The 25,512-nt window shown below is 36.8% G+C and overlaps 2 protein-coding genes across 7 annotated transcripts in view; one reads left to right on the forward strand and one right to left on the reverse strand.

Annotated features, from left to right (window-relative positions):
• LOC145940765 (dipeptidase 1) overlaps positions 1-23,173 on the reverse strand; it is an 83,639-nt gene extending 60,466 nt beyond the window's left edge. Inside the window, exons 1-3 of one of the 2 annotated variants that reach the window (XM_083046284.1) lie at positions 23,023-23,173; positions 18,453-20,706; positions 1,795-1,948 (exon numbers count right to left, since the gene is read on the reverse strand). In XM_083046284.1, the coding sequence (XP_082902410.1) occupies positions 1,795-1,948; positions 18,453-18,577 (279 nt within the window). In that variant the 5' untranslated portion in view covers positions 18,578-20,706; positions 23,023-23,173. Of the gene's footprint in view, positions 1-1,794; positions 1,949-18,452; positions 20,707-22,945 lie in introns of both variants that reach the window. The other variant, XM_083046283.1, reaches the window with a different exon arrangement.
• The window catches only part of LOC145940774 (uncharacterized), a 225,604-nt gene that overhangs the window by 44,755 nt on the left and 155,337 nt on the right, over positions 1-25,512 (forward strand). For 3 of the 5 annotated variants that reach the window (XM_083046295.1, XM_083046297.1, XM_083046299.1), the window contains 4 exons: positions 3,505-3,711; positions 4,097-4,353; positions 5,268-5,673; positions 6,243-6,275. The gene's annotated coding sequence lies outside the window, so the exon portion shown is untranslated. The remainder of the gene's footprint in view (positions 1-3,504; positions 3,712-4,096; positions 4,354-5,267; positions 5,674-6,242; positions 6,276-25,512) is intronic. The other 2 variants (XM_083046296.1, XM_083046300.1) reach the window with 1 other exon arrangement.

Genomic DNA, 25,512 nt, shown 5'->3' on the forward strand with positions numbered 1-25,512 from the left:
TTTCTTTATTTATATTTTTTAAACAAATTCAGCAAAACTGTTTCTTTTAATTTGCAAGGGGGGGGGGGGTTAACCCCCCCCGGATCCGCCAGTGTATATATATGTATATATATATATATATTATATAGATATAAATAATTTCTCGTCTAATTATTTTCATGCAACGAAATTATCTCATCATTTCGTCCTATGTCTGACTTAATCTACACTTAACTCCTTGAATGCGTAATGAGTATAATTTACAGTGTATCTTATACATATATATTGTATATATATAAAGAATTTCGCCTAATTATTTTCATGCAACGAAATTATCTCATCATTTCGTCCTATGTCTGACTTAATCTACACTTAACTCCTTGAATACGTAATGAGTATAATTTACAGTGTATCTTATACTTTTATATATATATATATTTTATATATATTTTATACATATATTATACATATTATACATATATATATGTATATATATATAAAAGTATAAGATACACTGTGTAAATTATACTCATTACGCATTCAAGGAGTTAGGTATAGATTAAGTCAGACATAGGACGAAATGATGAGATAATTTCGTTGCACGAAAATAATTAGGCGAAATTCTTTATATCTATATAATATATATAATATGTATGTATAAATACACTGCAAATTATACTCATTACGCATTCAAGGAATTAAGTATAGATTAAGTCAGACATAGGACGACATATCTTATACTTATATATATACACTAGCGGATCCTGACGTCGATAGCTCTTTAATGTTTGTTTTTCTTTATTTATATTTTTTAAACAAATTCAGCAAAACTGTTTCTTTTAATTTGCAAGGGGGGGTTTTAACCCCCCCCCTTCCCAGGATCCGCCAGTGCATATAAGTATTCAATGATATATTATTATAAAGTTGAGTTACCGAAAATCTTAAAGTATTATTGGACTATTTTCAAAATCTACACAGAGAGAATTTTTTTCTAGAATTTACTCTAAAAATTACCAGGTAATCGTGGGACAATATGATATGGAAAAAATTTTATGAGAATTTCTCTGATTAATATTTATCACAATAAAAAATAATGATATCTATCACAATAAAATATAAAATATGCTTGATTGATTTTACTAACCTATATAGTAAAATTTTACTAAACTATATATGTATAGTAAAATTAATCAAACATATTTTATATTTTATTGTGATAGATATTATTAGTTTTTATCGTGATAAATATTAATCAGAGAAATTCTAATAAAATTCTTTCCATACCATATTGTCCCACGATTACCATGATTTTCAGGGTAAATTCTAAGAAAAAATTCTTTCTGTTTGTGTGTAGATTTTGAAAAAATCCAATAATACTTTAAGATTGTTGGTAACTCGACTTTATAATAATATATCATTGAATACTTATATGATGTTATATGGAATTGAATAAGTTATGTATAAGTATAAATAATACTTACATGCAATACAATTAAATTCTTGAATAAATTATTGTAAAGCTGCGCTTATCAAACATAATTAGATAATAATCAGAGAAATTCTCATAAAATTCTTTTCATACCATCTCATGATTACCATGATTTTCGTGGAAAATTCGAAGAGAAAATTCTCTCTGTGTAAGTCGCCTTTTCGCGATGTAAATATTAAAAGCAATTAATTGTAGTAAAATTGAATGCTTGAAATTGAATGGAAAATTTTCGAAACATTCAATCAATTCGGCGATTGGTTCGACGAACTTTAGCTGAAGTAATAACTTTGGGGAACTCTTGTTATTGCCGTTATTATTAAACTCACCTGCGCTGCAACCATGCCTTCCTTTAATCTCTTGAGATCTGTGTGGCTCCAGGCGCTTCGTGACCAAGGATGAGTGTCCCTCAGGTCATCAAACCTGAACTCCCTTAGCTGGTTCTTCAGAAACTTCCGTATGTTCCAGGGTAGGTCGTTGTGCCTGAAGAAAAAGGAAAAATATCGATTGATATGCGTTCGTGATTTTTATGCTCTTTAAACTAAATATGGCATATTACTCTGTGTCAAACAGTTGGATAAATTTATTCCGGTGAAACACGCATTTTTTACGCATGATAAGGAATACATTTTGCGTTTGAAAGTTCTATCAAATATCTGTTTCCAATAAAATTGTTTTACTAAGTTACACGAATATTTTCGTAATTTTTCCAGAGAAAAAAGCAGGGCAATTCTTAAAAAGAAAGAGCAATCAACATAACTTGCTAATGACAGAATATTTCAAATGATTTTGTGAAAAATATTAGCTATTATACTAAATGCATTTATATTATTTTTCATTATTTGATGGAGTTTGTATTTAAAGTGTAATTGTTTCTTTCTAAATAAGGTACTATCAATTAATTACTATGAATCATATAAAGCATTAATTGCAGCAAGAATATTCGATGTCCTGTAATTCCATTCTATAATGTAACCAAAGGAACTCTAGATAGCTAAAGTTTGGTCTTTACAACAGCATTACGTGATGTACAACTTGCGGTAGACTCGGTAGCTGTTGTATCAAACTTATTTTCCATAAAGTTACAAGGGATGCTTCATATAAATAAGAAATGTGTCTGCATTTTTGCTGAAATGAGACATGAAATCAATTCACTGACATGTTGCATATTAAGTTTCTTTTTCCAAGATAAGCATAAGTATTGTATAACTTTTATTTTCTCGGAAAATATAAATTTTATACACGCGCGGAATGACATCAATATATTATAGAATAAATAAATAGAATAAATATATTCTGCATATAAAACAAAGATGATCAAGAAGGAAATAGCTCGTACTCTTTAAGATTGATTTAATTTGTGTATAATAATGACACTCGAGAGATATAAAAAAATAATTTGCATAATTTATTTTAAAAAATGATACAAGAAATACATTAATTGTAGAAAAATTGCTTTTTATTTCGATCGATTTTGTCACCGAGAATGTCAGACGTGACATTATTGCATTTATCTATATGTAGTGATATAATATATATAATTATACCTTCATTATCATGTCTTCTACGAAATTTTTATTGCAAAATTGCATTTAATGATAGATGTACAGCTAAGGACCAATTTCACCAAGTCCGGTTAGATGAACCGATGATTAAAATTAGCAAGATAGTCAATAGATGAAAGTATTCATGAAATTCATAGATGTGAATACTTGAGTTTGGTCACTCTGCTAATCATTGGTTCCATCGACATGAATGAATGTCGATGATTGGTTCATCTAAACGAGGCTTGATGAAATTGGCCCTAAGGTGTGCATTTAAACATCAAACGTTGGTACCACTGCGTCACTTTTGTGAAATTATTGCTTACTGTGTCGCTGTTATTCTCTTTCGCGCGTTTTAATTACAAGGTATTTTTAATTTTCTTTTATCGCGTATAATGATAAGAGAATGCCAAGAAGAAATATGGCACTATCAATTAATGAATCATATATGTCAACATCTATAAATGGTAATATATAATATAAATGTTTTTTTAGGAGGGAGGAACGGATGCGAATCGCGCGGGAAAACGATGCGTCACGCGACGTCATACGTCATACGTCATTACGTGTCGCGAACGATCAGCGTCAAGACGTGCCGAAATTGCTCCGAATATTTTTCATATTTTTATGCAAAGAATGAAACTCGCGACCGGAAACAAATATTGGGAGTGTCCACTACAGCGCTGTACATAGCGAATTATCGTAAGTGACCGTGTATTTTCAATGTTTATAACAATACTGGAGAATTTATCGAACGATGCGATATGACTGTGTAGAGACACATATAAAAAATATATATATATAATAAATATAATAAATCGTAAAATATATATACTGCTGGTCATTAAAATTGCATTACTATATAATATAATATATAATATTAATAAAATATAAATATAATATAATATAAATGTACGTATAATATAATATAAATATATATAATATAATATATATAAATGTGTGTATAGTGTGTGTGTGTGTGTGTGTGTGTGTGTGTGTGTGTGTGTGTGTGCAATTTTTAATGGCCAGCAGTGCATATAAATATATTTCAATAACGAAATTAACAAATGCATTTTAAACGATAAAGGTTTCCGAGTGTATGTACCGAGAAGATAGATGCGCGATGCATCGATATGGAATCTCATGATGGCCGCCGATATATCGAATCGATAGTTCGGTCGAGCAGACTACAGCTGCTGTACTGTTGTTGCTGTATCGCGCGAAGAGTTAGCGTCAAGCACTCGAAATTCGTATATTTTTCGTGATTTTGTACGTAAAAAAAGAGCGACTCGCGGTTGAAAACATCGGAAGAGTCGATTGCAGTATCAAATAGACTGAATTATTGTAAGTATTCGTACATTTTCAATGTTTGTAACAATATTTTGAGAATTCATAACAGAGACACCTAATCTAACCTCAACGATTCGTGAGCACAATTACTATCTTGTTCGTGAGCACAAAGCACAATTACTATCTTACTATCTTATTCGTTTATTTCTGTATATTAATTATCATATAATAAGATGTATAAATTCACAGCGGAAAGTTTTGGTCGATTATATTTACGTATAAAAGTTTATTCATTTTTATGGTAAATGCCTCAATTCTTGAACGCGCGTGTACGTACGATATTTATGCATGTATGTACATCTAAAAAATTAATCTAATGTGCATTCTACATAGACAATTATATATAGATAATTACTCGTACAAGTTATTTCATATTTTTTATCCTCTTTGTAGAGCGAGATTGTGAAATGAATGAAGGAAATATCGTCGGGGCATAATAGTGACATGTTACGATGAGTTCGAAGTATCGAGAGAGAATTACGATCGAATACTACATTGATGAATGCGCTATTGTAATCGTAGCGGTCTCGTAAGGATCTATTTACCTTTGCTCGGTGCGAAGGAATGTGTAGTGCGTGCTTGCTCGACGCGACACAACACATACACACACAGCGACACGACCTTCGGCAATCTGTCAGTGTACGTCGGTGTGAATATTCATCATCGAAAATTTGTAATTTATTATAATGCGTGCGTGATATGCGTATCATCGAAATTGCTTATTTTTGCCACGGACAGTAATCGTAACAAGGTAATAAGTAATGCACGTGATTGTAATTAATCTCTCTCAATGTTCGTAATCTATCGCTATTGCGTTTTGATGCGCGACAACGAAATTTCTTTCATCCATTTCACATTAATCGCTTCATGTATAATAGTTGTACAATTGTTATTATATGTTAATTTAGGTTGTGCCGATGGCGGATATGTGCTAAACCGAGTCTGAATAATTGGCGAATATGAACATCATAAAGGAATATCGAGAGTGTCGAAAATCTGAAATATCGAAAATCGAGATAAATGTTTAAAATCGGAAATCGGGAGTGCCGAAAACCGGGAGTGTCGAAAATTCTTAAAATCGGAAGCGTCGAAAATGTTAAAAGTCGGAAATCGGGAGTGCCGAAAATCGAAAGTGTTGAAAATCGTGATCGGAATGTGTCGGACAAATGACATTAATTTAATTATTTCACGTGATCTTAATTAGTTTTACTTTTCCGAACGATTCAAGTGTATTCAAGTTTCTTCGAATTTCTTCTCAACCGGATGTCAACTTGATTCCAGAAGCTGGTGAAGCTGGACAACGAATATTGGCTGGTAAATAAACTTGTTTGATATAAATTTAGTTTAAATATTTGTTGTTAGAATTACTTATCTTTTATAATTGATATTTATTTATGATACAGAAATATAAAAAATCAGTTTTTCATCTATAATTTTTTTTTTTGAAAAGTTTTGAAATATTATTTTGAAATATTAATTGAGAATAACTTTGATTTATATATTTAATTATAAAAATATATACAATATTTATGTATTTAATTTATATATTTAATTACAAAAAGTTATTTATATTTTTAATTAAAAAAATATTCATACATTTAATTATAAAAATTTATATATTTAATTATAAAAAATTATATTGTATATTTATATATTTAATTACAAAAAAATAATAATTTTAATAATAAATAAAATTAATAATAAATAGTTCTTGGAAATAAAATTATAATTAATTTGATTGATCCTCTATTACTCTGTTTCTATTTATATTTTAAATTAAAAATATAGAATAAGAAAAAAAAATATATATATAGTATATATATAGAAGATATTATGTATATGTATGAATTACATTATAACAATTTGTATGAATATTGTTCCAGGTGCAGCATGTAGCACGATGCCGATGTAACTTGGTGAGTGAATTTATCTGTCATCTGTACATATATATACTTAATGTATGTACATATATTTATGTATGTATAATAATGCCCGAATTTGCACAATACCGTTTTATCCGAATACATATAAATACGAATATATACAAATGATATCGAAAACTATATCTGATGGAAATCCATAATTAAATTATATATATATAATCTGAATATATTTTCTCTTTTAATTATATACATAATCTGAAACATGTGTATCGTATTTCTCCAATTTTGATATTAAAATTATTAATAGCGAAATACATATATTAAATTTAAATAAAACATATATAAGATATAAATTGATAATTAAAATTTTAATGTTCTAAGTTATATAAAATAAAGAATAATTTGCAGAAAATAAACTTGTAAAATTTTGGATGAATAATGAAGAGCAAAACTGATAACATGAAATGATGAGAAAAAGACTAGAGAAGAATAATCTCTTTCTATATATCATTTTCTAGCTGAAATTGACTAAATATAAACACATTTTCCATATTAATATAATTTGCATATTAATTTAATTTGTTGACAATAAAATATTATAAATTGCATTTAGGTTTTCATGTATGTGTTTATGTTAAATCTATTATTTAGTTTTATATGAAATGATAAAATTTGATATTTTAGAAATATGTTTTAAAATTAATTTTTTCTCATTTATTCTGATATATTGAATATGTATACATTTTAATATAATTGAAATATGTAGACTATTACATTAAATAGTTTTTTTACGCGTTATTCATATGTGAATTTCTATACATTTTGTAACTTTGGGCATTACTATATACTTTCTTTTTTTAATGCATATGGTTTGCATTCTGACAAATGCTTTGTTGTTATAACTTGCATTTATTGCATAATAAATTAGTTCTATTTTTTTCGGAAGCATTAATGCGTTGCAATTTTCATAAAGCCGTGCGTGTATTCACATATTTTTCCTAGGTAACTTATATATTCTGTGATAATTGGATAAGTCTATAATCTCTATTTTATATCTAATTTTCGATAATCTAAACTTTAGGATGTATATCTATAAAGTGCGTTAAATTAAATTTTATTAAATTTCGCTAAATTTCGCTAATCCTTAATCTAATCGAACGGCAGATACATGTCTTTTTCTGAGAAATGAAAATTTCTCGTCTTTCTTCGTGTTGTAACAATCGCTGAGGGAGCAATAATTACCTTAATTAGCTTAAGACGCAAAATTGACAGACTCGTCTTGCTGAAACGCGAAATATTCTTTGCATTTCCGGAATTTACTCTAATCGTAAGTCAGCAGACAGCGGCATAGTTTAACGTAAAGGAATTTTCGGTACTCCATGTACACAGACACACAGACACACCCCGACAACGAAGAGATGCGCGCCACTTGCGCGGATATGTACGTACATTGTTACCCCAACAAATCTGCTCCGAATCAGCGATGGATCTGCCGTCCGTTTGTAACTAACCGCACCGTACCCTCTCGAATGCACTTTGCATGCGGAGCGATAGGCGCCTAACTTCCAGCAGAATTAGATAACCAAACGAGCATTTCGCGTACATAGCGCGTCGGCTTCCTCCTTCTCCTCTCCCTTGCTCTACGAATAATAGTTCGATCATTTTGGAGAATATGCGAGGTAGAGAGCGCGCGAATATCCGACTTAATTTAAATATCAAGGATGCGCGTGCCATTCTGTCCGACAGCGTCTGAATGCGTGCTTAGCTTTATGGAGGATCGAATAATTTTATTATCAGAGCATAAACACAGACCGCGTTTGTTTCATACGTTCGTTTTGTGCGTCTGCGGTGCACTCCTGAATTAACGTCAAGTTGTTAACTTTGTTTATCCGAAAAGTTTTATTTTTGAGAGAAGAATACTTGCCAAAAGTGAAAATAATTTCGAGTTGAAAGAGGGATAGAATAGACTGTTTGAGAGCTGCTAAGCCTATAAATGTATATGTACACTGGTTGGCTAAACAGATACAATGGAGACTTCCTGTGTACATGCATATGGATTATATATATATATATATATATATATATATATATATATATATATATAATAGAGGGAGAGAGAGAGATCCCGAGTCCTTTTGTCCATTGGATCGCCCATGCAGGATAGTGTGACCAAACGCCGGTAAAGTCCTTTGTTTCATGTGGGCTACCACACACGCAGAGAGTCTCGAGACATTCAAACTATATTGTGTGAGAAGTGTTCGCGAGAATATCCAATAAAATGTATTTCAACAAAGTACGTATAACTCCACGTGTAATTCCGAGCTCCGAGTATAATTAATCCTTTAATCGACGTTGTTCCGCGCGCGCGCGTCTAGTGATTTACTTCTATCATATCCTGCATTATACTGCAGAGAATTTCGGTACGACGGTGTAATCGTCATTTGGCACGAATCTTTTTTTCGGGACGGCCATTAACAACACATAGGAAATTTTTAGTAATTCATAAAAGTGCCCTGCGTGGAATTTGGCCCATGGCCAAAATCGTGTTTGCATTTGTCGATAAAAGAACATCGTGGAAATCAGCTTATTCGTTTTAGCCGCAAACGATTTATTATATCTCTTATTTATTTAATAGAATTATAAAAGTTGGTTATTTATGTAAGATAAGCTTATTAGCAATTTGGCTCTTAATTTATTCGCGATCTAATTTATTTATCATAGAACGAGGCATCTGTCAGAATACACATGAGACAAATTTACCTAGCGTATACAGAATATTAGATGATTACAAATTCATGATCTAAATTATCATTGCAAATCTAATATAATCATTATCTTATAATTGCAAATTATAAACACTCGGTTTTAATTTAATTTTGAATGTATAGGCTAGAGGAATAATACATGATTTACGGTAGCGCACGTTACTATTCAGTTAAAACGTTAGTGCAATAATAATTATGAAGGTATTTCCATGCTATTAAAGTACGTTTCCGTTAACACTTCATACATATTCAGCAGAGGGCGTGTCTAAGAGGCGAGATATATCCGACATGAATTTTGGTATTTGGATTTATGGTACCAAAACTTCTGTATAAAAGTAGAAAATTACAGAAACTTTAAAATTGTCTTATTTGACAAGTAATATAAAATAATAAATTTATTAGAGAAATATTTACAGAGTACACCCCATAAATATAAATTGTTTCTATCCAATTTCGAGTTAATTTAGTTATCAAATTTTAAAGATATAATGTCGATTTATTTCACAATTATTGTTTTTCCGCGATAATAATTGATCGTCAATTGTGTATCTCGTGTACGTAAATACGCATTGTATAAATTCTGTATTGACAGCTTGACATTTAATTGTTAAATATCTATATTTCTTGAAAAATAATTAATTGAAAACAAGTAAACGTTAAAAGCGATAATGAAAATGAGAAATGCAGCGCGATTTATAAATTATCGCGCTTAAAGTGCCGGGCACTTTCTAAGCATTACTACTTAAATCTCAAGTTGCCGCAAATAACCAAGTCGAGCTAAATAGCGTAATTAATAATTGCGAATGTATCTCCCGTACTTTTAAATTTCCTCTCTTCGTGATCTTCTCATGCATATTTAGGGGATGCAACGCGTGTCTAAGAGCCGAGATAGCTCCGGTGTCGATTTCGCCAAACTACCGACGAATTTTCACCGTTTGCCAAAGCGACGAGAGTTACCGTCGAGATCACCGGTTAAAGGGGCGGTGGGTGGTGTGAGCAGTGGTTAATTGGCAAAGCGCGATAAGGTGGCTGGTCCCCATATATGCATATGAATGGCGAGTATATTCCGCTTGCCGGCTGCGGTTACGTTACTCGGCATGCAAATAAGTTTTCCGGTCTTGGGTGCCGACGCGATTCGGAGCCATCGCCTTTGCAGAACGAACGGGGAGGAGTTTAGCGGCACGATCGTTTCCCGGAGGTTTCCCATGGCTGATTCGAGCGACCGCTTTTCGCTTTAAAGTGGCCATTAAAAGTAATTTCAATAAAGATCCACGTCCGCCCGTGCGCGTTTTAGCTTTACACCGCTGTTTCCGCCGCGGATGCACGCAACTCTCGTATCTTTCGATTTTTCCTGTTTTCGAAATACGTTTGCTTGACAAATCGTTTCGAACGTGTATCTCTTTTTGGAGACATCGATCGTGGCTGAGCATACATATCGGTGTATCGAGATTATTTGTCGACCGATTTTTTTTCCACGACTTTAACGAAACAGCGCTGGTTTTGCTGGCTTCGGGAAATATCTCACGGATGCGCTATCAATAAATGTCAGTCAACATTGCAAACATGTCGGGTAACGTGAAACTATCCTTTTTTTTCACCGTGATATTCAATATAAATATTTAATAGAAATTGATTATAATAGAGGGGAATAAATGGGCATTATATATTATGCGAAAAACGTTTTTCTTTCTTAACGTTTTAACTTGTTCGCCGCCATTTACTTTGCAATGTATCACTTTTGTGATACATTCGCGGTCGCTTCTATTTGATTCATAAAATCTAATCCACACCATACTCTAACCGCAGAGTCGCTAGTAAACTTCGTTAGTACCTCTTTAAAGTTTCTCCCCTTCTCTCAGGAAACTAACTTGCAACATTTTAAGGCTAATACTTCCCGTAACAGTGACAATTTATTTTGTAGTCCCCCACTTTATTTGCGTGCTACGTCTCTATTACACATTATTAACTTTTTTTTTATTAACCCTACCAGCATACGCAAACGTTACTGCCTCATATATTCAAATATTCATGAAACTCGCGAGGGCTATGTTACATTATGGAGTAAAAGATTAAAAAATTTTAAACGTATCTACCGTTGTCTACCGTTTTATCACGTCCGACCATTTTATTATGTATTCGAAGGTTGTATTAAATTAAATTAATTATTAAAAGCAGTAATCATAAATAAATAAATATATATATATATATATTTTTTTTTATGTGACGAAACATTTACGCATAAATTATTATTTTTATTGGATCACTTTTTATTATATTTCGCGCTTTTGCACATTTTCAAATCTCTTGTCCCTCGCAATTTTCCGTCAAGTAATACAAGTTAGAATATCATGATGTGAAAATTAAGTTCTGTCAATATGACATTTGCGCGGAATGCGAACTTTGGCTACTTTAATGAAATAAGCGAGGTAAGCAAATTTTCTCAATTTACCATTCGAACCAGTGGTCGGGAACGGAATCAATGAAATTTCGTGACAGTTGTTCCGCAAAAGTTTGCGTCGCTTGATTTTTGTCTGTGCGCGCGTATCCCGTCGTTTCGCCCTGATTCTCGGACCTTATTCGGGAATTTTCAGTCACGTTTCTGGACTCAAGATCCAGATCCGATTTCAGAGAACAGGATCGCATCCCCGAGAGATCCCCAAGAGCGCCGAACGCGTCCGAGCAACTCCATGAAATCGAGTTATGCGTTGCTGCTACATTAACTCCACCGGAAGTTGATGTCTCTGTCGGTTCCTGCCGCGTACACATATATATCGTAGACGGTGAGCGCGCATAGTGCCGAAAATTAGCCTTACCGCATTTGCCGTCGACGATCACCGTCCTAGCTACGAAGATTTGTCTTCCTTTCCGGATATTTGTCAGGACAGATATTTCTCGTGAATTTGCTCGCCTCTATTTGCTTATCTCGATCTTTCATGATCTTCTAGCTATGAATATCTCTTGCTCTTTCCCTACGTTCTTTTACATCCATTTACTTTCTTTGATTTTTTATTCCATCTGTGTAGATGGTTAAAGCTGCAAATATTTTCTCTCTTTCACGTTGTTTGTATAAGTTAATTTCTTTCATATACATACCGACTGAATCGCTTTTATGCGCTAATCTGTCAACCGTATCTATTTTCGCCTTCCTGTCTCCTGGTCGGTTTATCGTTTACTCTCGGCATTTCCTATGCACTGAAAATTACTTCGTTAATCCGTCTACTACGCGAGCGTTGGCCGAATGAGATCCCGGATTAGTACCTAGCGTGTTTTTGTCCGAATTTCGAGATGCCCCCGATATGAACGCCGCCATCTGTCTTCCCTCCCATGCGAAATTTGCGGCTTGGAAACATCTTTCGGAAGAAACTTAATTAATTATAACGTTGACTGATTTTGATTAATACACAATTTTTTTCTGCATTCGACACCGCGCACGAAGGACACACATCGACGATATATCTCCCCCCTCCGCTCTTGCTCCCAATTTTTTGATTATTTGATTGAATCCGCAACGGCGGCTCTGCCATTGTATCATTTTGTAATCGACGTAGCGCGAAATTGATACGTAGTTCCTACGAGAATGACTTTTAAAGCAACGTCGGGGCCAGCCATCAATCGATCACGTAAATCCCGTAGCGAGCGAGACTCCTCTCCGTCCGTTGCGTTATAATGCGATCTCACGGTGACCGGCCCCTCACAATTCTTCCGTTTCTTACAAATGGATTTAGTGGACGGTGCCAATAATTCGTTTCCATTCTTCTTCCCTTGAATTACTTGGTACAATGGCGGATTTAAAAACGGAAGGATACGAGAAGATGGGATCTCGATCGTTATCAGACAGAGGGTCTCCTTTCTATCTCGCCGCGCTGTTAACGAACGTCCGACGAAAGCTCCCATCCAAGTTCCGCAAGTCTGACGACTTCGCAGCTCGTTAATAAAATCAATTATAACCAAAGGCGGCAAAAAATTAGCAAAGTCGTTTGAAGATGTTCGTGAAAATTTTAGATTAACGAACCCGATATCGAACTTTGCGTTCGGGCTACTACTGCTCATTAGTTTCGCAAGACACCACCCTCTTTTCTAAAGTAATATTTAAATATTTTTCTTTTTTCATGCTATTTTATCATAAGAAAACATAAGAAAGACTCTACTGTGAGTAATATTAATAATACTTCAAAGATTTAATTCTTTATGTGAATATAAAAAAATTCAATTTTTTTCACTTGCTTCTAAAATAATTTAATTAGATTAGAATGATTTTTGGCATAAAAGAAAGATTGTGTTACTCTTACATCTTTAGATTTTAATGATAAGCCAAGAAAATAATAGGAATAACATAAAAGAGAAAATATACGACTTCTGGAAATCCTCTTTTAAAGTATCTTTTTTTTAATGAACGATACATCGTTAACTCAGCTACCTGTTCTATAGCTCCTGTTTCCGATCTTCCTCTTATCTCGATGCAGGTAGAGATCGAAAAGGAGAATGCCATTACTTCTCACCCCCGTCCATATCCGCGAAAGCGGAGCGGATTCGATTGCGTTCGATGAAATCGCCTGCAATCGTACGACGAAATAGATTCCAAGTAAATTGAAAATGCCTTGCGGTTTTTCTGATTTTTATTTTCGTATACAAATGTTACAACACAGTCAGACGAAGGAGCAGAGCTAAGACTTCGCTATATGTAAAAATATAGTTTCCTATAGCAACCGTTTTCATATTTTCCAAAAAGTCTTCGAGATGGAATAATCAGATATTGTACGTTTAGTTTCGAGTGCAGCGTCGATGACGAAGTTTTACGAGTATTGCGATCGTGATGATTCTTTAGAATGTGTTCGATTCCGGAAAGAAAGTTACGATCCTATTGAGTGTCTTTGACGTGAGGAAACGTGCGTATGACAACGTTCCATTGATCTCTCCGCGTTTGACGGTTTTATATCTTGCCACATGTGAGGAATACAATAGTTTTCTAAGTATGATATTTTCTTGAGAGCAGTCAATCGGAAATTCGCGTACAATGAAAGTAAAATAACGTATTCTTTACATCAGCAAAACAAACTTTACAGTACGAGAAAAGTTGTTTTTATAATTTGTTATATTTGAGGAAGAGTGTGTGTGTATCGTTTTGTCAATTTAAAGGAGACGGGTCGTGTATGTAGTTTCCATGGAGTTTTGAAAATTTTGTCTATGTCAAAGCTATTTTCTCATTTCATGTCTTCGTATTTCTTTCTCTATGTTACTTCCGCTTTTTGCAGAACGAAGAAGCTTACATCAGCATTTCGCTTAATATCGCGAAATTTTCCTCAACGGGTATAGACCGGTTAAAATGGTTTGCATTTTCATTATTTCGACGACATTACGCCAATTTTGCTACCGAGAGCATAATATGCGTCTAATTATGGTACAAACGCGCGTCCTACTTTCCACGAATGCGCCGCTCGACTAAAAAAAGGGGGTAACATTTCCATTAAATATAGATCACATTTCGGGACTTGAAATTTTCTGCGTGTTTAGGAAGGCGTGAAATTGCTCATCGCGCGTAATGTCTGTCGTGGCGCGATGAAAGAACGCGAAAAGAAAAAAGAAACGTAATTGCAAATAATTAAAAGCACTCGGGACATTCTCACGACCGCCATCCCGAAGAAGTCTCGAGAATGTTACGGTCGAGCTGAATAGTCGGAGCATGCTGTTAACATCGGGACCGGTTCCCGCAATTCTTTCCTGCGGTAGCGTCACCCGGAAGTCTTTCGTGTTACGGCAACGTGTTGGAAACCACCCTTCGTTGAACCGTATATACCTTTCCGCCCTTTAACTCACGATCCCATCAACTCCGCTCGGTTCGGTTTAACCGAGAGAGAATTACGAAGAGGGTAATTAAATATTTCCGCGACGAGCGACGAAAGCCATAAACAGCGGTGGTGTAACAAGGTTATTATGGCCGTTGGTCCATCGTGGTTATCAGGTTTACGAAAGCGTTACTTCCCAGATCTTTGAGACTGTCGGTCGCGAAATGCTCCTTCCGATGCGGAAAGCTCATCGTCGGTTTAATTATCCAGCGACGCCGCATTAAGCTATTTCAATTACAGACCGAATATACTAATTTGACGGTGCCGACAGGATTAAAAACCGCGTTTCTTGTTCTTAGAACAAGAGTGCAATTCTTGTAATTTTCGCTCATTTTCTTCTATGCGTTTTACAGGAGAAAAAAGATATTAGCTTAATTGCATCTGAAATTTAGTTGTCATGTCTAAATTTTAGCTATGGTAATTAATATTTTTAACTATAATTTAATGAGAAATTCTCTATTAAACTATAGCTTAGAAATACTAGTTACCATAGCTAAAATTTAGGCATGCTAACTAAATTTCAGATATAGGGATACCTAAAATTTAGTTACTAATATTTTTTTTCCGTGTATAATTTTCCGTTATTGTTGTTCTTCTCTAGATTATTAATAAATTTTAGTCGCATCGATGAAGTGAAGGGATCTAGTAAAATTTTTAAGAGAATTACACGTTTTTCTTCGTCGATTATTTACAAAAATTACATGAATAGTTTGGATCGAATGAAAATTCGATTCACATAGAGTATCAAATATACATCTTGAGAGTTGAGCTTCGCGGGAGCCGACGCGCGAATCCGTAATGCGTGCAGATGGGAGGATAAATGCGCACCGATTGCTTCGCAATCGTTGTACGGCACGTTACCGGCTTCTGCGTCCTGTATCTCTGCATTCCGTATCCATTCAACATCCATTTGCGCGGATCTTTAAGCGTTAATATTGGATCGAGATAATCGCGCACTTGAAGTACAATCGAGAGCCGGTCTTATCTATCGCATTTGTCCGTCGTTTGTTTGGATAAAACTCAAGCTCGGTATCCTCCTTCCAATCTCTCGGAAACTTGGCGTACAATTTTTCTCGATTTTACCTTTTACCAATACGACACGTGGCGCTCGTTGCCCGCGGCAACTTCTTTTTTTTTCACGCAAGAGGGACGAACTATTATTTGGCGCACAATGCGTCCGACAAGGCTTTCACTCGTTATCGGTAACGAGTTGCCTTCGGCTAGCCGACATCGGGGAAATCGTTGGCGCGCCTCTTCCCCGGTGTCTTTTATCGGAATCACTTTCGAGAGTTTCACGGAGTTTGCTCCGAGAATGTCCAGAGCGGAATCGGAGTTCGGATTTCCGGAGGAAAGACGTGTTTCGCAGCGGCGAATGCTGATTATTACTTAAAGTTTACTTAGTTGGGGGGAGTTGATTTTACCGATATTGCTGTGCACATGTATACCGTGCCGAAATATAATTCTTCAAATTATATTATACTTACTTATAAACATATGGTAGATTTGAAACTCTCTATGAACATACATGTCGTGTATTAGATATATCGATATAAATACTCCCATGGCGAATACACGCGAGTGTACATATTTGTATATGGACACGCGGGCGAAGTAGAAATATACGGAAATAGATGGAAGAGACACACACACGAGTTTGTAGCAGCATAAGAGAACCGGAAATTCGTATCTACCTCCGGTAACCCGAGAAACCCGAAGGCCAACAGCCACGGGCCACTCTCCCGAGTAAATTTCATCCTCCTACCGTCTCCTACCGATGCACCTTCTACTCCATTCTCTCGAGTTTCTTTTTTATTCTCTCCTTTCCATTAACGTCCTTTCTTTTCTGCGCTCGCAAAACTTTCTCATTATCTCAGCGAAAATGCGCGACTCTCTTTCTAAGACTGGTATGATTCAATTGGTTCTTTTTTTTTTGTTTCGAATAAAGAAGCGATTCTGGTGGTGGCCCCGATAGACTGACGAATCCTATTTGCGCAGTGCTGTCTGGTTATTTTTAATTCTCCTTGCATTCTCAAGTTTGATCTTATTTTTGTTTTTCGTACGTTCCTTCTTTGTGGAATTGGTATCGTTGGTTCATAGAATACCAAGCGGCATTGCTCTCCAATTTCGAACATTACACGGTAAATATTGCAAGACTGCGAAGAAGTTTCGAACTTTGTCTAGGAAATTTTTAAATATTTTAATGTCGTGTACATAGTCCGCATTAGAATAGTTGAAACATTTTTTGTTGAATAAATAACTTCTGTGGATTAACGTATATAAATCGAAAATGGAATAATAATAATTATAAAAATATTAAATGCATTATATGTCACAACGTGTTCACGCCGAAAAGTATTTTATATTAATTTTTTAATAATTATTATCACTTTTTTGACTTATTACTCATTTATATATATAAATTTCTTACTCCAATCTCGCGAGTTTCTCTTGATTATCATATTAAATACTAAAGATAATTTACTTTTACTCCCGTTGAACATGACAATAACAATTTTACTTTCAAGTAATAAAGGGTCGGTCAATAGAACGTTCGCGTAATAGAATTGTTGGTAGTAAAGACACATACAGATGTAACACGTCATAGCAAATCGGACAAGACGTTCCTTTGAAGTCTAATTCCTGGTGTAATTAGAATCACGCCTGGCTATACAATGTCGACCGTCGTTACGATGACATTGTTCTCGCCGACTATAAATTCGCATCTCGTTGTACCACGGCCAACGATTATACGATAGAATTCACGTTATTCGTTGGATTTTCGACTTTGCGTTTTTGGTCGCTCGTCAACGTTACAAAGGGACGAACGGGATACGTGAAAGAACAGACGAGAGGCGCGCCATTCTATTAACTTTCGTCAGAATTTTATGGCGGAAGTTTTCGCGCGAACTTTTGTTGCATTTGCATTTGTTGCATTTGAAACACGACGCGATTATTTTGCTGCATAACTTGATTATTTTTGATCTGGCGTCAGAAATTTTTACAAAATACAGCGACATTGACATTTTAAATTTGTACGATTGCGTCGTTACAAACGCGTATTGTTTTAAAATTAATATTAATTACGTTAATTAAAAATGGCAGCTTTTTAATATTTCAGTTTTTCATATATCTGTGAAAGTTTTCCTCTCTATTTTCCTCGCGGACGCGAATTACACTAGTTTAGCACATATATTTCCCGTTTGTAAGTGCTTTGTGAAATATTGCGGAACAAAAATGGCTGTAGGCGTAATATATAATAACAAATTCACCATCCACATTCGCGAGCACAGATAAATTAAAAAAAACAAAAACAAAAAAAAACAATAACATAAAATAAAATTATTTTATGTTTATTGCAATTCAAACATTTGCGTTTAGATTAAGAGATTAAGACAATTATTAAATTCTAGACGACATTATTTCACCGCAATTAAAGACCATCGAAATTAATAACCTTGCTTAAGTAATTATACTGCACAATAAAATTAATTTAAAAATATTCAGAAGATATTTTAAGAGAAGAATCTATATATTAAGTGATACGTTGAATGTACTGCGATTTTTTTGAAACGTGTTCGGTTTGTACGTAAGACTTAACTTACCCATCTATCAGTGGCACGTCCCTGAGAATTCTGCGAGCTGCTGCGAGGCGATCCCCTGCGTGGGCCGCGAGCAGGATCCTCGTCAGTAGCTGACCAAGGACCATCACGCCCACCACCATCCTCATCCTCCTCCTCGCTAGACCCGTAGCACGTCCTTACTAATGTCCTCATGCCATTAACCCACCGCAGCACTTTCTTCAACCGGGTTGCAGGATGACCGAACGTAACAGGACCTGATCCTTCGTCCCGATCGCGTGTCTAGTTAATTTTGTCGAAAAGATTATTTAACGCGATCATTCTTCGGCTAGCCTTAAGATGAATTTTTCGGCGCGGCGACGATTTATTGCAATCTTCCGAAATTTTTTCAAAAACTCTCAGACTCGATTCTTCAAGATCTTAATAGCTCTTGGGGATCGAGATCGCACCGGTAATGTTTTTCACTGATAAGATCTCTCGAATTACGCACTCGATTTTATCACCGCGCACGTGGAGGTCGATTTCTCTTTTCCCTCACTAGGATAACAGAGTTCAAGGATCAGCGTTTGCCCACCTCTTCAGAACCGGCTCTTATCTTTAGCGCATTCGTCTTCGCACATCCTCGAGCCCACCCCAATTTCTCACATTCAGCCGGTCCGAAGGTCTACTCTTTTTACCGCCGCGATAGCTACTTCGAGCCCTCCTTTCCCCTTCGTTCTACCCAACCTTCTAGATTAACCTTTCGTCCTCATTGCCATAGACTCTGTCCGATGCAGCTGCTGCCTCCGCGCTTCTTATTCCGTCTGGTTGTGTCTCTTCCGATTTCTTGTCTCTCCAGCCGGGATATCCCTCTTTGCGCTCGTTCCGCCACTTAATATCTTCGTGCGGCAAAATCAACGTCCCTCTTAATGCAACCGTCGATCTTTGAAATTGCAGCGCATTTCGATCGATTCATTCAATTGCTATCGTAATTCAAAATTCTTTGGGCCACTTGCGGAATTAATCTTCCGAAGTATGCTACTCCGAATGCGCCGCTTATCACTGTTGCTACTCGTTCGAACGTTTGCGGTTTGATTCTTCGTCGGCATTCATTCTCATCGATTGAGAAATCAATTGCCTGATGAGCACTTCCTCGATCGAACTATACTTAATCATTTGCGAAATGTATTTCTTGTGCTTCTCTCACTTTGATCCCATCCGCTGCAACTTCTTCGAGGGCGAAGATGACTGTCGAAGCACAGAGTCGCTTCAGGGATTTGCTTTGATAGTTTGCTCAGGGACAGGTTTTCAGAGCTTTCTCCAGCTTCTGTGTCGTCCTTCTACTAGCCTTTAAGGATCGAAGGTCCTTTCTCCCGAATAGCGACCCTTATCGATTTCTTCGCCAGCGCTCGAGAGATCTAAAGTCACTCGGTAATCGAAGACACATCGCCTTCCACGATTCTCGCCAATGTAAAGTGCTGCTGGTTGAAACCACTTAAGCAAGGTTATCGATGTCGATGGTCTTTAATTTACGTCGGCGTCGACCTTGAGCTTGTGTTCTGACGCGCTTTGATCGCGCGCTATTTAGGTATATTTTAAGGAAATTAAAACTTCTCGTTTGGTCAAAATGCTCTGCATATTAAGTTGACATTTCAAAAATATCGAATCTTTCACTCGCAGTCCGATAAATCGGCTCTCGCGCTACTTACGTAGCTCGTGCCACTTGCAGCTGAGAGTTTCACAAGAGGTACCTCCGGGGAAGTCCCCTTCTGTGGGATGTCGTGCTATGGGAATCCCATAGGCAGCCCCGCTCGTTACGTCCCGAAGATTAATTAGACCGGCGAGAGTCGAAGGCGTCCTGCTACCCGAACGTGCGAAAATATCTTCCCTGGTTTTTCTCTTTATTCCTGCGGTCGGTGATCAGTGTTCCCGGATGTTTTCTGATACGCGATCCATCTTCCGGTATCCTTCGTGCGCGACGCACGGCTCTTTCTCTTTCTCTCGGCAGCTTCGGGGGTGTGGCTCTCTTTTCTCTCTCTCTCTCTCTATTACTATTACTAAATCACTCGCATCGGCGACGGCGTTTCATAATCGTGTCCGCGAATGTCACGCGGCACTGTCACAAAACGCGGCTCGTAAATCTGTCGCGATGAATTCGACGCACTCGATTAAGTTCCGCGTTTAATTGTATACGCACTCGAAAAACGGCGAGATGGATCTCGCGGCCGACGCTTCGACGTCACTTGGTAATGGATCGCCGTGCTGCGGTCGACTCGGATATTTTCTAACTTCCGCTGACCTGTAAAGAGAGGTGGATTTTCGTAATTTGTAGACCGGAAGAATTATCGCGGAAGAATCTTTAATGAGAAATATATTAGTCCGATGAATCGAATTGCGAGAGGTCGATGTAATTATTGCGAGATTAAAATACGCATAAATATATTACTGGGTGCTCGAGTTCGATTTGGATTTTAAATTAATTCGTTAACGCGCTACACAATAGCTCATATTATAATAAACCGTATTAGTGCATCATACAAAGTGACTTATAATTAAAAATTAATATCCATGGCAATAATCAGCTTATACATTGCATATATTCGCTAGAAGCGATTATATATTGCGGAAAAATAATGTTATTTGGAATTTTTTTTTGCGCGGAACGAGTAAAATTCTTCGTCTCTTGATTTTTATCTCCTGCGTTAAAGTTTTACTCTCGTCAACATAATGAAGACCAGATTAGTTAGCGTCGTATCGGATTATGGAAAGGCGATCGAATTGGTGCACGATCTCAGGTATAATTGATGTCTGTAATCCGTTCGTCAGTGTTTATATTTCGAGTTATCATAAACGTTGAACATCACAGGGATAATTCCCTATAATTATCCTGTCTATGCGCGCTCTCTTTCTGACACATAATCTCATTGTGCCCGTCACGTCGGATGCGTAATCTTCTTAACGCGAGCGTGGTTAGTAATTCGACAGCTTATAGAAGATCGGACAAACCCGTGGCGAGCGATGGCGTGCAACAACGAGGCCGTTAACGTCGACTGCGACTAATGAGTTAGCTTGTTCATAATTATCGGCAGACGCGGCCGCCCGCTCTCACGCCCGGTTATCGCCATGATACACAGCATTTATCTGCATACCGATGATTAATTAGCGCTGACGACCGCGCCTTTTCAACCGCTGCGGTAGAGCATATGTTTGTACACGCTCATGTATATGTATGTGCTCTTTAACTGAAAAATGAAATACCGTATCTTTCCTGTTTTTTTTCCGCGAAGTATTCTGGAATATTTATCCGCGAACGCATTATTTCAAAAGCTGCTAAATATCGATCGATGCAAAAATGTAATATAAATATTAAATAATTGTGTATTAATATATTTTTCGTACATTACAGTCAATGTGCGTGTATGTTTAATTTAGTAATATTTTTAAGATATGAATATATAGTGTAAAGCTTGAAATAACTGCGGATATATTATCATTGCTTTATATATCAAATCAGGTGTTTGTTCGAATTTACGGTAAAACAAAATTTATGTCACTCACGGAAATGCATAATTTCCCTTCCCTTATCAAACACAAGTCGTCTCGGCGATTTACATTTTTTTATTCATCGTTTGACATTTTTTTCACGAACGCGCATATTAAAGGACGTTAATTGGCGCGGAGGAAACTTCGTCGACGTTGTTAGTTTAATATTCGAAGATGCGCGCGAACGCCCATATTTTAGCGTGACGTGGAAAAGTTGACAAGTTAATTTAGCGACCTGCAAGATATACGACTATCGCTGATAGTTGACTTTTTCTCGGAACGAACACGCGAATCGGTACAGATGCATCTGACAGCTGCGTTTTACGGTAAACATTTTGATCGTGCTTTTCAACAATTGTATCGAATCGCCGCGCAGTTTGTCGGAATTGTTTCCGACAAAACTTGGGTTCTTATAAAGAAATTTTATTCCACTTTTCCACTTAATGCAGAACTTAATTAAACTTTTCTCTCAAATATGAACGAAACACAATGTTGCAAAAAATATTGCAGCGATTACTGTTATTCAGTGAAATCACGCAATTCATCATCTATTTTTTTGTAATAAGCAAGAATAATCTTTAACTATTTTTTTTCTCAACTTATCACTACTTGTATATAATATATAAAAAAATTTCATTTTTTTATGTAAAGAGAATTCTTATATTATATATTATTTATTTACAACGAAGGATATCTGATTTTAATAAACGCGATTTTTTCGCGAGCATTCTCTCTCCACCCTTCCGTTCTTCCGAAAATTTCGGTTGTCATTCCGCGGACAGGTTCACGTTCCATAAAAATCTGCGCGCGGGTCAGGGCGCATCTGTTCCGCTCATAAATTCCAGAGAAAGTGTGCTGACCGATATAAGTAATTTTTTCCGCGCGGATTTTCTTCGCGGTCGCTCGCGCAAAACTTTGCTCGAGCTTCTCGGCGTAAGTTTCGACCTTATACAAGTAGAGTACGAGACTACGAGATCGCGAATTTACGGACGTACAGATGAAGCAGGACGAAGCAGGATAACAGAGAAGAAATCGTTTCGGCGAGGTGCGGCGTGCCTTCGAAATTTCGTACGTGATTCTCTACTTTGCTCCTTCTCTCTTCTCTCTGGTCGTTCAGTGGGATAGGTCGGCGCGATTACGACCGAAGGGGTGGAACCTCGTCGGGGAGGATGCGTCGCGACGCGGACGACGGCGCAAACCGTTGCCGTTGCTCGCGGTCCGGAGTTGAAGACCCGACTGATGGAAACGCACGCAGGAACTCCGGCATACCCGAGGGCGCAGGCGCCTCCGCGTCTCTCCGCTCTGTGATCTTCTCCCGTTGCACGAAAGCTGGCCCCGTTCCTGTACCGGTGGTGCTTTCCAAAGTGTCGCTGTCCTCTTCGACATTGCGCGTTTCGACCTTAGGGCGGTCACGCGCTACCTTCTCCTTTTCCGCTAGCTCTCTTGAACTGCAACTCTGTACATATGCGGACAACACATACACGATTCTATGGTTTACCCGAACGGGTAACTTTGTACAACATGTTTAATTCTGCTTCGCTCCGTGTATCTCTCCAAATTTTACTTTATATACATATATGCATTTTTACAAATGCTATTTGAAAAATAATATATTTGCAATAAAAATAATATTGAAAAAATATATAATGTATATATTTAAAGTATAAAGGTATGTGCACACACACAGATATGTTACTAAATTTTCTTGACAATTATTTGAGATCGAACGAAATTAAATTTTTTTCCCCGCGCACGAACACATCAAACTTGTACCCTATACATACGAAATTTACAGTGTACAGACTTATCCGTTCGTGTAAAGTAGTGAAAAAAGGTAGCGCGCGCGGCAGCGTCCTTATGTCGGGCTATATCTGGTTTCCTTCCCTTGGTAGAATTACCGACATTCCCGAAGATAGGTCTATAATTTGGCAATTTTATATCGACCCGTCAAAGAGAAAACTTTTATTCGTGGAAACTGGGGTCTCTAATTAAATGCAGAAGAATGCAGAACGCATTCGTAAGTTACAGCTCGCTCTTATTTTTACACTTGGCTCTACGTCGAAATGCGCGATGTCGGTATCGAGGATGCTATTTGACAGCCGCATGCTATTCGCTACGTTCCCTCCGGACAACGGGCGCGTGGGGAATTATTGCTCGGAAAGTTCTTCTGTAAGGAAAGTTATCTTTGCGCCATTGTTATGTATCATGCGACAACTTTATATCGTATCTTACTTGGACTTCCGACACGGTAAGTGCGCCGTAATATATTGTTTCGCCAATGGTCGTGCTACTTTTACCTTTACTTGCACGCGCAGTTTCCTCTTTCACTTTAAGGAGCACACACGCGGGCGCGTGTCTTTTGCGAAGTGAATATCCTCTTCGACGTTTCACATTCCTATCTTACTTTGCCTCGCTGTGTTGCCTCTTCGAATGCCTCGCAAGACGAGGACCGTCAAGTTTTTCCACTCAGGGAACACTCGACTCGTATCTCGCAGCTATAAAACATTGCCGTGGCGGTTACGAGATTTCGATATTCCCTTTGCTTTTCCTTCCGCGTGCCTGCGTCGTATTTCGCATCGGTATCTACGTCAGTGACAAAATGATCAGTCTTGGGAATAAAGCGCCTGCGAAAAGGAATAGAGGCGAAAAAACAAAGATATTGGGATGTCTCCGTGAGAATATCGCAGACTGCAATTTCGTAAATTACTTTAAGGTATTAAAATTAATGCACGAGAAACGTTGTTTTTGTAACACAGGCAACGATGAAGGAAATTTTTATATCGAGGGAGAGGAAAGAGAGAGAAAATGTATTGTGCGATATTTTTTTATTTATTCAGTTTTCGAGAGGAAAAAGAGATTAGCTAAAATTATATTTGAAAACATATACATATATGTAGATCAAATTTCACGTTGCATACGAAGAGAAAAACTGTTAAATATTTTAACGCGAATAAACGAGTTAATAATTTATTGATTTTTCATAGGACAGCGTCAAACGTTTTCAAACTGCATTTCTAGGGAGAGAAAGCGAGAGAGCGAGAGAGATAGAAAGGGAGAGGAGAGGATTCCAATAAGAATACCGAGATTATGCGAACGATCGGTCGAAAATCCGTAAAACGAACCAAACGAAGTGTTTGCAGAGGACGGATCTAATTTCGCGTGTACCACGATGATAAACTGATCCACCTGAAAGGTAGGGGTGGATAGGATGGCTCGGAACTTTACTCGAGTCATCCTGCCATCTCTATCGAGTTATCCTTGATTCCATTAACTGGCCTATCATCTCACTCTTTCTTGATCTCCTACCAAACCCTTATAACAGTATTTTCCACAATGTTCTTCCGACACATACTTTCACTTTCTTTCTCTCTCATACGAGCATATTCATTCATCTCTCACTGGTGCAATGCAAATTTCGAAAAGCCTTCGGCTCTACCCGTAAATCAGGTTAACGTTATCCAGCTTCGTCCATCGGTTACCCGGAGGCGTGCACATCACACACGTAGAACAGGCGTTGTCATCACGACCTTCGTCAAGCTGACCTCTTTTACGCTTGAGCATT

Source organism: Prenolepis imparis, unplaced genomic scaffold, assembly GCF_030444845.1.
Source record: "Prenolepis imparis isolate NDT839.2.m4 unplaced genomic scaffold, iyPreImpa1.0 SCAF_9, whole genome shotgun sequence".
Lineage (NCBI taxonomy): Eukaryota > Metazoa > Arthropoda > Insecta > Hymenoptera > Formicidae > Prenolepis > Prenolepis imparis.